The sequence below is a fragment of the Manis pentadactyla genome, chromosome 4, assembly GCF_030020395.1.
Source record: "Manis pentadactyla isolate mManPen7 chromosome 4, mManPen7.hap1, whole genome shotgun sequence".
Taxonomy (NCBI): Eukaryota; Metazoa; Chordata; class Mammalia; order Pholidota; family Manidae; genus Manis; species Manis pentadactyla.
This window is the reverse complement of record NC_080022.1, coordinates 143,464,322-143,476,199: the sequence shown is the minus strand read 5'-3', so window position 1 is coordinate 143,476,199 and position 11,878 is coordinate 143,464,322. Positions and strand designations below refer to the sequence as shown.

The window sequence follows — 11,878 nt, the reverse complement described above, 5'->3', positions numbered from 1 at the left end:
GCATTACCTGAGAACTTGTTAGAGATGAAATTCTCCAGCCCCATCCTCAGCCTACTGAGCAGAAATGCTGAGGTCCATCACTCTGTGTATCAGCAAGCCCTCCAGAAGATTCTGATATACATTCAAGTCTGAGAACCACTGTTACAGTTTGTCTTTCAGAGTAGTAATTACCCTGCTGCAAGGGGGTGGGGTGGGGTTAAGGCAAGTCAGGGTTGGGGGCTTCATCCACACAGTGTGGGGCATCCTCTTATAAACTAAGGACTTGATCTGTGATTCGTGATTCATAGTGGGAAGGGTCAGGAGTGGGGGAGGAAGCCCCCAGGGTTTCAGAAAATCTCCAGATGAGAGCTTAGTTTGCAAAAACACATTTTAAAGTTATCATAGGTTTGCTTTTTAGACCGGATATTTAGTATACTGTGAAATTTCAAATGACATTAAAAGAAGGTGTAATATAAACTGCCACCCAGTACTGCCACCCTGTATGTGGCATTCAGACAGGATAATAATGCTTGGACCATACCTCCTGTTCAATTCTCATTTTCCAAATAACAACAAAAGTGTATTTTGAGAGAGACAGAGACTGCTAAAGTGCCTAGGCCTGAGCTGGCCAGAAAGATAGGAGAAACTCAGCCAAGACCTGCCTAAAAACTCATGAAATGGGTTGCACAACTACAGGGAGCCCCCCTGTGTGCCAGCCACCGTATTTAGCTCTGTGAAGAGAATAAAAGGCAAATTAGCCAGCCACTTCTGCAGCCAAGGAGCTTAAGAGAAAAGTCAGAGGAGAGGTGTTTCTTCTGGTTGACAGACATTGGAGGTGTGGATGTGTGGGACCTGTGATCAGAGTCTTGGCTTTTCAGTTTAGCTGGATAATAGAGCACATGTGAACACATAGGAGATGAGAGGGGAAGAAGGGGATGGGTTGGGGTTTGAATGCTGAGTTAGGAGGCACCCATGCTCTCTGCAGGGTCTGGGGCCACACTCAATAGCTCTGAGGCTGGATACTGCTAACATTTTTCCAGAGACTACACGTGCCAGTAATCAGTCTAGGTGCTGTATGTACATTAACTCATTCTTCCTATGAACCCTATGAGATAGGTACTATTATCACCCCATTTTTACTGATGAGGAACCTCAAGACACTCAGAGGTGAGCTAACTTTGCCCAAAGTCACACAGTTAGGCAGTGGTAGAGTATGAATTGAACCCAGGCTGTCTGCTCCCAGCGCTCCCGAGAGCATGACAAATCAGTGTGCTGCCCGAGCATCCGGGCTGGCCTTCTGGACTGGGATAGTGGAGGATGGGGCACTTATTAGGTGGGAATATAGGATTCAGAAGTAAGGCCTGAGGTTTTCTCCAAGCCTGAGCGTTCCCTTTGACGTAGGCAATCTAGAGTCCAGTGCTTCGAGAAACAGCTCAGGACAAGTACTTTAGGCCCCTTCCCACTAGATGGCGGCCCCTAAACCCACACAGAAATTCTAGAACCTCCACCGTCCCCATCTTTCAGGGTTGAATTGAAGAGTTGCAAGATGCACCCCTCCTCCGGTCAGGGGTCCACCGACCGCCCCTTGCCCCACCCCAGCCGGGGATCGGTGAGCCCCAGGCTGGAGGAGGACAGCTGGGAGGAGGGGCCAGGAGAAGAGGCTCCGTAGACTCTGGGCGCCCGGGGTAGGAGCCGGCGCGGAGCAGCCACTCCGGGGGCGCGGAGGCGGGGCGCTCCCGCCCAGCCAGCTACCAAGAGGAAGGCCGGAACCACTAGGCGAGGGCGGAGCCGCGAGGGCGCGGGAAGAGCGGCAGGTGCTCGGAGAGGACTACAAGTCCCAGCATGCCCAGCTGCCGTGGCCCGGCCCCCGCCGCCGCTTAAAGGCTCCGGGAGCCGCAGCCGTCGGGTCGCCGCGGCTTTCGCTTTGCCGCCGCTGCTGGGCGTGAGAGAGCTGCGGGCTCGGCGGCCGGCTCTCCTCGCGCCCCTGCTCCTGTAGCGCCGAGGGGCGCTCCTCGCCCGGCTCTGCGGGCTAGCGGATTCCCTTCTGAGGCGCCCGCGGGCTCCCCGCCTCAGCCACCCCGCGGTCCCGATGCCGAGGCATGGATAGAGCGGCGCTGCGCGCGGCGGCGATGGGAGAGAAGAAGGAGGGCCGCGGCGGCCTCGGATGGGGGCGCCGGGGCCGCGGCCAGCCGGGCGCTGCAGCAGTGCGGGCAGCTCCAGAAGCTCATTGACATCTCCATCGGCAGCCTGCGCGGGCTGCGCACCAAGTGTGCCGTGTCCAACGACCTCACCCAGCAGGAGATCCGGACCCTGGAGGTAAGGGGGCCGCGGCGCCAGGGCGTCGGAACCCGCGCTGGGCGCTAGGACACAGAGGTCGGCGGCCCAGGAAGCAGTCCCCAGCATCTTCCACGCTACCTCAGTCACTGTTTCCCAGATGCATCCTTGAGCCGGGGTCGCTCCCTTTGAGGCTTCCTCTCCTTTCTTCTGGCTGCTGCGGCAGCTTGAGGACCCAGGACCAGCCCCTCACCTTGGGCGGGATTTGCGGGGAGGGGTGGAGTGGGAACGAGATGGAGCACCGAGGAGCCCGTGGGCTGGGTGGGCTCGCACGGACGTCGCCTGCCTCCCCACCTCCGCCCCCACCTCATCTCCAGTTTGCGGGGCCACAGGACTCATTCTCCCACCGAGTCACGCGCTGGACTTGTCCCTGTGTGACTGAGCCGAGCAGCCTTGGGCCGGGATGCCGTGGCGGGGGTGGGGGCAGGTTCCCCCGAAGGGTGAGCACGGGCCCACCGCCCGCTGCCTTGCCCTCAGTCCGCAGGCTCCGTCTTGTCCCTTCCTTTCCTCTCCTCCAGGTTGTCTGCCGCTTTTCAAAAAGCATTTGCTGAAACTGCGTTTTTGCTGTTCAGGCATTTGGTGCTTTCCTTTGGCACCGCCACAGCAGTTCACTGCCGAAAATGTAATTTCCCACCGATTCCCCCCATTCCTCCCCAAACCTTGGATTTGGTTTAGGAAGGAATATGCTGGGGAACCAAAGCCTTTGGTGGGAAGATGACACTATTTAAGGGGTTCTGGTGGAGACAGCCTGTAGTGTGAAGCAAGATACGCCACAGGCCCTCTTCTCTCAAATTATAGCCGGGAAGTGCAGTATTAAAAGGACCTGGAGCAACCAGCAAAACGGTTGTTGTGTTCTCAGAAGGGGGCGTCTCCCACTCCCCAAACACAGTGGAGGGAAACTAGTGCCTTCCCAACTTGCTTTTGTCCAGAGACTGGGGAAGGCTGTGAAATTCCAGGGGCCAGGGGATAGCTGCTCAGTCTTGAGGAAGGGGGCGTCTTTCCACCTTCCATTGTCACATCTGGCCTTCTGCAGATCTGGGGATGTTTTGTTTCATTAGAACCTTATTTTCTCATTGCCCTGCCCCCCAAATTGCTAATTGCCTCTGCCAGCTGTCATAGGGCCAGCCAGTGATTTGTAGTAATTATGTGACCCAATCCTCCCTCTTCCATGCACACCACAAGCCTGAATCTCTGATCCAAATGTTTTGGGGGTGACTTCTCTCCTTCAGTTTTCTTTTCTTAAAAGCTGCAAACTCAGGGACATTGGAAGCATCCAATCAGTGCTGGCTGTTATTATTTTTGTTACAGTTGCTATAGCAGTTCTGACCAGGCTTTGCATAAAAAGCAAACCAACTAACAACCCCCCCCCACAGCTGTCCCTTCTGCATGCATGCTGCTGTTTTCTAAGTGGTGAGTGACACTGGTTTATTGAACACAGCTGAGAGTGTTTGCCCAGCAAGGTTCAGTTTTTAAACCGATACAATAGGGGGCCTGTGTGGCTTAGTTCCAGAAGGAGGGGTCGTTGTCCAGCAAGTGTCTGGTTGGGCTGCTGTGTCATCGGGATGAGAGAACATTCTCTGTGCTCGAATTGTCCCCATGTCACTCTGAAGTGCTCCCGGTTTGCACGATGGATATAGGAGAACCGTTTGTTGTTCGTTTGCTGGAAATGGCTTTACCCTCTAGGTGTCCTGACTTCCAAAGTGACTTATTCTGACCAAGGTATGATATCGTGACACCACAAAGCATCTAGCTGTTTAGGTCTCTGACTTGGGTTTATTCAGTGGCCTCCCTTCTGAGTTTATTGGATGTTTGTCTCTGGCAGCTGGAAACCCAACTGAAGGTCCAAAGGGGATTTGCAGTGTAAACAGGAGCCAGTACCCTGCTCTCTGCCTCTGAAGTGTGATGTGGATTTGGGTCCACCCCACTCCCTGGAAAGGCAGGGTCTGGGTTGTGTTTGGGGATGAGAATTTAGACCTCTGGAGCTAGTTCCCTGGGGCTGCCATTAGCTAGTGTAGATGAATCACTTCATCCTATAGGCCTCAGCCTCCTAACCTGAACAGGAAGATTGGAGTGATCGTTACAGGCTCCTGCAGCTGCAAATTCTATGGTTCGTTGAAGGGGTCTCAGTTGGGTTGAATCAAATTTTTGTTATACATGTCTCTTTTTAAGAATGGTGTTAAAATCCAGATTGACCAAACTGATAACTTATGGGGGAAGTGTATTTATTACTCAAAGAATCCTGATGACAGTGTGGCAGACGGAAAGCCCACAACTTTGAATTTGGGTCTGCAGTCTGTCTGTGTGACTTAGGGCAAGTCCCATGACTTTTGATTCTCAAGCTTCCCAATCTGTAAAATGGGGATGAGACTGTATAGCCCTGCAATGTTGTTGTGGAGTCTGTAAGTCCATGTCTTACTACTATACTAAAAGATTTGCTTATAAACTTTTCCTTAGTGAGGGTCCAGTGGCATTCATGCCACAGGCCACCTTTAGGGGACGGTACCTTCACATAGCTGGCTTTTATCTCCTAGAGGTGGGTGACTCAGGCCAGCAGACAATCCCAGCAGCATGTGGTGAGGTCAGACAGGGCAGTGATGATGTCCATTCTGACTTTCCGTCCTATTCTGCAGGCTCCTCTCACATACCAAGCCAGGGCCCCGAGAGACCGTGCTTACAACATTGGATTCCTGGCTTTTGAAGAAGGGGACGACCAGAGGACAGGCTTATGTAACCTCACCAGACGTCTCCCAGAATCTTGGGAACCCCAGCCCACTCTGGCCCTCCTTGAATCAGCAGTTAGTGGGAGAGTCAGCACATGAGATGCCCCTGGAAGTCCCTGACCTGGGCCCAGCTGCTGGTGCCCGGGATGGCAGGTTGTGATGGTGTGCGTGTCTGTCTGCCCTGTGGTGACTGTTCTCTGTACAGTGGTCCAGTTTGGGTCCAAAAGAGTGGGAGGAGCCAAGGTTTAATGTTTGCCTCCTAGCTGCCAACCTGTGCTGGACCCTTCTCAGTCTCCTAAGATTTTTCTAGAAATTAACCAGCCTTCATCACACACATTTTTTTCTCTGCATGGGAAGGGATGGAAAGAAAATCTGAACCCAGAGTCTAACTAAATCTGTAACCAGAAATTGTGAGTCTGTTTCATCCTAGCAAAATCTGGTGCCCTGTCTCCATCAGACCCTCCTATGGGTCTGAACTCCACTGAGGCAAGACAGAATGTTCTCATTCCCTAGATGTGCTCACACAGGGACCCCTGGTTGGCCTCACAGCTGGGCCTGGAGCTCCATGCCAGTTCATTTCTTTATTTCTTCATCATCTGTAGGCTGAGTCTGTGCTGGGTGCTGGGTAGACAGTGGTGCCTCATGAAGGTTCATGTTTAGTGGATATTGTAACTTTCCTGCCAGCCTACAAGTACTTTCCAGAATAGGCCGTGCCACACCAAGTCTTCCTATCCTGTGCTCTTAGAGAGAGAAATCCCTTCTAAGCAAACTGACCTTGAGCAAGGGGTCCCCAGAGGACCTAGTGCACAGGCCTTGATGGGACGGTCCACTCCAGAGCTGTGGCCGGCACAGTCTCTGTACTCTGGCCACTTTCCTGAGGAGTTGCCCTGGAGCCAGGAGGCAACTGGGGGAGGGCCTGCTGCTATGGAAGATCAGGGGGGCTTGCCCTTCACCCGGCTTATCTGTGGCAGGTCAGAGCTCTGCTGTGTGGAGGACGTGAGGTCTCCTTGGGGTCCCCTCTCCCGGCCCCCTATCTGGATAGTGGAAGTGCTGGGAAGGGAGGGGGTGCCATATGTCCTCGCAGACCGGGTGCTTGGTGCTTGCATGGGTATGTCTTCACTCGGTAAGTCTTCAGTTATAACTGGCTTGCCTGCTGTGCTTCTAGCTGCAGCCACACTGGCGGGGACTCAGAGGTAGGTAGGATGTGCTCCTGGTCTTTGCGGACACTTTCTGTCTAATGGGGAGCCAGGTGGGTGAACAGGAGTGACTCCAGGAACACGGCCTGCTGAGTGCTTAGGAATTGGGAATATGACCGAAGGGTTGGCTACTCTAACCTCTTAGTTTTATGGGAAATATTCCCAGCGTCTTGGTGGTGACTTGTCCCGAGTCATACGTCTCTGGCAGAACTGAGAGTGAAACTTGGTTTCCCTTTCCCCACCCAGCCATGGCCTCAGAGGGTGGCATTTCTCTCTTCTGCTGCCCCACCATAGTTTTAACCTCCTGCCGGAGGGTTTCACCTCCCAGCCACCCTAAAGGGCTGCAGAGATGGGTCACTGTCCCCTTTAGTGTCTGCTTTCACCTAGACAACTTTTTCCCTGGTGAAACTCACCACCAGTGCTCCCTGGAGGCAGCCTGGAAGGGGACCTGCAGATTCCTGAGGCTGGGGCAGGCTGGGCAGTGTTGCAGGGAGGCCTTCACACACCTGCAGCCCGGGTTAGTGTAAATGCCAGGGGGCTGCTGGACTGCTGCCTGGGGGCAGGGATGGGAATGGCCTCCGTCCCCTGTGGGTTGGCTCAAAACCCAGGAAAGCTGCATTCCCCCCACAAGTATTCTGGACCGCCTGTTGGCTGTGGTCTGGAGAGGGACTGCAAAGGCCCTGGTCCTCGGTGGCAGCTTCTGCAGTGGGAGGGAAGTAGCAGCCTGCGGCCAGGTCTCTGTAAGCTGGGCTTTCTAGAAAAGACGTCCTTTCAGAATTGGCTGATTGGAGTCTTTTTTTACATTCAGTTCAAAGGGAAAGCTGTGTAGGTGCCTTGGAGGTTGTGGGGATGACGTTCGAGCATAGTGAGGGCAGACATGGACGAATAACATTCTTGGCCACCTGTTCTGTGCAGAATACTCTGCTAGGCCCTGGGCATATGTGGACCCATTTAATGCTCACAAGGACCTCCTGAGGTTTTATGCCCACTTTGCAGGTAAGGATATTGTGGCTCAGAGGGATTAAGAGGCTGAGTAGATGCTTGAACCTGTCTTGACTGGGTTGAGAGCCTAGGTTCTGAACTTTGCAACTGCCTCTAGCAACTGTGGTGGGAGGTTTCCAGTCCGGGTCATGGCTGCTGAGCCCCAGGTAGTGGCCAGTAAACAAAAAGGGCTGGTCCAGGGGCATGTGGGGGCTCAGTTCCAGATGACTGGGCCTACTGGTGGCCACCCCAGGCTGTGCAGCCTCTGAGCTCAGGCCTGGGGCTGCTTCCCTCAAGTACAGCCCAGCACATCCTCAAAGACAGGTCTCTGCCAGCAAACTGATGCAACCAGCTCTGTGTTGGTGCCATTCTGAGAAATGAGAAGCTGCCTAGAGATCAACTTACTCATAATTTTTTAAATGGATACCTACCTTATTCTTTCTGAATAACTCTTCTTATAATAAATATATTCATTAACTTTCTACTTTTATAAAAGTATTTTTAAAATACTCATAATGACCTATGTTCACTATAAAAAGGAGACAGATGAACAAAATTGAAAAATCACCCACAATGCCACCTCTCGGAGTTAATCCTCATTAACGTTTTGCTATATATTCCTATAGTGTTTTTATCCTCTGCATATGCATGCAAATGTACACATATTTCTTTGTGGAGCATACCGTGTACATTGCCTTACAAGTCTTCTGTCTACGTCTGTACATGTAGATATTCATCATCATTGTTAGTGGCTGTGCTGTGTGGTCATACCATCAGTTCACCCGGCCAGTCCTCCCATGTTGGCCATTCAGCTGTTTCAAGTCCTGCTGTCATAAACCATACTGCAATGAGTCTCTTCCTAGAAGTGGAATTTGCTGGGTAGGAACACGTGTAATATCAATCCTATTCTTTAAAATCTTCAGGACATAATATATTGCCCCATCCCTAGCAATAATGCCAGGATTCATAAAATGGCATCCTTTGTGCATTTACCCCTTTGCCATTGCATCTGTATCCACCTTGAAGGCAAAGAGTACAACCTGGAGGCAGGTCATGTTCCCTGTGTTCTCGGTTAGGTGTCATGAATTATGGGTTCTAGTTTTACGGTTGCTTGTGGCAGACGTTCTGAGTTCTGTGTTAAGGATTATGGGTTCTAGTTTTGTGGTTGCCTGATGCAAAGTAGGGGTCTCCTAGGCCAACCACTAGAAGAGGGACCTTCCTTTGCTCTAAGACACAGGAGGCAGTGCATAGCCATACAGTTTAGGTCTTCACTTCATCTGCGGCGAAGCTCATGAAAGGCTCCTCACTGAACAGTAGACTTGTTTTCTTCACCAACTGAAAATAATAATCAGAGAGCTATTTAGGTGCCTTGGCTCTGGGGCTGAGTCCTAGATTCGTAGGGTAAGAGGGCTTCAGAAGATTTTTGGGGTTTCATCTGGCCCACCCCTCTCATCTTGCAGGTGAGGAAGGTGAAGGTCCAAATGGGGAAGTGACTTGCCAGGAACCCTCATTAGAGAATGACTTAAAGGATGGAGAAGGGACAGGAGCACTCAGCTAGGAGTCAGACGTGGGGGCTCCTGCCCTAGAGTGAGACATTCCACCACCTTGGCTGACGGCAAGCAGCAGCCTGCCGATCACCTTCCTATGATAGTGGGGGCCTTGGCCTCAAGGAGTTCCCTGCAGAGGAAGCAAATGGATTTGAATTCTCAGCCCCATCTCAATGTCTTGGGGACCCTGGGGACTGGAGAGATTCCTGGGGAGCAGTCTGAGGTGTTGTGTTTGAGGGGCCTTTTTTGAAAGCCAGCATACTCAATGTACTGGCCCAGCCTCAATGGACTGTCTGAGTCTTTGAACCTGACTGTGTACTTCTAAGAGTTTCTCATCCTTCCATTGAAAGATCCCCTGGGACTTAGGTGTATAAACATTTATTCCTATAGGACCTAGTGTCTGTCTTAAATTTGTGCAGATTGTGCATTCTATATCTCCATACATTGTTGGTTTTAAAGTGAAGATAATGTTATAAATGGTTTATGATCACTTCTAGAAGATACCACCTTTTAATCCAGTGTCTTTGTGTTCACCTTGGCCTTTCTCCCCCATTCTAGACCCCGGGTGGAGATGCAAGGATATATTCTGGGGACAGATGTTGGGATCGAAAAATGCTTTGTCATTTGTTCCCAGGCATGAGTGTTTTTCATCTGCATTGAAGAAAAGTCTCAATTCAACTGCCACCACATATAAAACCTATATGTTTATTTACATTTGTATTTCTCTATTATCCTGGTCTTGGTGGGCAGCAGTGTGTTTTAACTGAGTGGATTGCTTTTCAAAATAATGGAGCTGAAGTCATCCTGTTTGCTTGCCATTTGTCCCCCTTCCTCTTTCATTTTTCCACCCTCAGAATAATTGCAAGAGTTAATTAAGACTTGTGTTTAAAATTTAAAAAAAAAAAAGGGAAAGAAAGCATAATGCAGTGTATAGAATAGACCAGCTATGCCGAGGAAACTTTTCACACAGAGCATCAACTATACACTTGAATCTGCAGCCTATTGATCATAAAGGTTTTGCTTTCTGCAAATCTAATGAGATAAGCTGCTTTTAGAATGGTAGGCATTCTTTGGAATGGCACCTGGAGGTTTTCAGTCCCAATTTAGCCAATTATTTTGGGTTTGGGTTTGATATGGATAAGCAGGACCAGCTTTGCTCATGGTGCAGTTTTGCTAGCTGGAAATAAAATTACAAGTCATATTTAACAAGTGACCTTAGCATTCTCAGTCATTGGGTACTCTCTTGAGGATCCCCTCACCCCTGCCTGGGACTCCCGAAAGGGCTTAACACAGCCTTTCCCATACTATATTCTGCCAGGTGCTCGTGTTGGAAGAGGGCTTCAGATCATTGGGAATGTGCCCCATCAGCCATCTCCCTCCTGGACATTCCTGATGATGAAGATTAATGATTTAAAGACTCCGAGAAGTCCTGCAACAAGGGTTCCCAAACTTGTTTGTCCAGGGATCTTTATTCTACTGAACACAGCTGAAGAAATACTGCCTTAAGCCATGAACAGGGAAAGAGACAAATTGTAGGCTTAGTTTCAGCTACTGCTGTTTTATGTTTTATGTTTTTATGATACTGAGGTCACACATGGAGTTCCAGTTAAGATCAAGTGGGTTGAGGGGAAGCTAGTGATACCATAGACTAAGCAAGCCATGTGAGGTTACCTTTTGCTAAGGGAGGTGCTTTGCAAAGGGAGATAGTGTGTGTTCTGGGCACCACACTAGCATTTAAAGACAGATTTCACTTAATCCTTCCAGCAAGAGGAGTTGAACATGCCTGGAGAGGTTTGTGTGCCTGGAGTCCTTGCATCTTGCCTCCTCTTGGCCCTGGGTGCTAGTTAGGCTGGTGCCAAGGGCATGCTCACTCAGGGTCTATAGGAACCTCATGACCCCGCTGGTGAGCAGGAACAGTCCCAGAGAAATGCAGATGGCTGTGGGTGTGTTTGAGCGTCAGGCTGCTGAGGGCAGGGGAAGGGCTGGGCTGCAGACAAGGAATGCTTTTTAAAACAAAAAAGGAAACGCTGGCTCAGAATGGAAAGGAAAGGAAGCAGCTTCCTGCTTCTGGTTCTGGCTTTTTGAAAAGAGGAGCTGAGCTCTCTCTAGCCCCTTGGCCAATGCGGCCTGGGCTGGCTGGGGCCACTCTAGGTACAATGGACCGGTGGCTCCCACACCACTGCCTGAGGTCTCAGAAACACAGTGCTAGTTTCACCCCTTCTCACTTTCTCCAGGTAACTGACCGAATGTTGTGGTTTCCAAAATGAATACCTGTGTATGTTGCAAAATGGATGTTTCATAATATCTGACATTTACTTTTATTTAGAGCTTACTCCACGCCTACCCCCCTTGTTAAGAGTTTAATGTGGCATTTTACTCCTCACAGCAACTTTGTCAGGAAGGTCCTGTTGTTATTCCCATTTTACAGGTGAAGGAACTGAGGCACAGAGAGGTTAAGTGACTTGTGCAGAGACACACAGCTGAGGAGAGACCAAGCTGTGACAGTCTTAATTACCTGCCTGTACTGCCTGACTTGCATTTGCAAATGCCTCTCCCTTCCAGCTGGAAAATCTGTTAGCAAAGGATAATTACTTAAGGCTTTGATGGCCTTTGTCTGGGGTCAGGAGGGCAGCCCCAAAGCCTGGTCAGGCCCTGGTGATTTTTATGTGAAATGTCTACATCTGAGTTCACATTTTTAAAAACTCTTTCATGGAAATGTTCAAACATAAACAAAAATAGAGAAAATGGTATGATGAACCCCCATGTAGTGTTCCCCCAGTTTCAGCAATAACCAGCTCTGGCCAGTCCTCGGTCGCTTATGGCATTTACACACCAACCTGGTCTTGACAATGGTGGCACCACGTGGTCAGCCTTAAGGAAACAGAGTGACCCCGGAGGTCTTCTAGTCCAGCCCTCTGCCTCCAGGAATCTCTATACCTTTTCCTTGAAATGACCTCTGCAGTTTTCCCCTGAAGCTTGTCTGCCGCATGGCAGCCTTTAGAGAGCGGGGAAGCAACCCCACTATCTAAGCCAATCTCCTGCTGCATCTGAAACCTGCTCTCCATTGTTGGAGTCAAGAATGGCACATCCCCTTCCTTATTCCCACAGCCCTGCCCGAGAC

General features: G+C 50.6%; 1 protein-coding gene across 1 annotated transcript in view; it reads left to right on the top strand.

Annotated features, from left to right (window-relative positions):
* The first annotated feature begins 1,820 nt into the window (after positions 1-1,820).
* Positions 1,821-11,878, top strand: part of LOC118919519 (kinase suppressor of Ras 1) — a 107,750-nt gene continuing 97,692 nt past the window's right edge. Inside the window, 2 exon segments of the mRNA XM_057499493.1 lie at positions 1,821-2,137; positions 2,139-2,295. Coding sequence (XP_057355476.1) covers positions 2,079-2,137; positions 2,139-2,295 — 216 coding nt within the window. The 5' untranslated portion in view covers positions 1,821-2,078.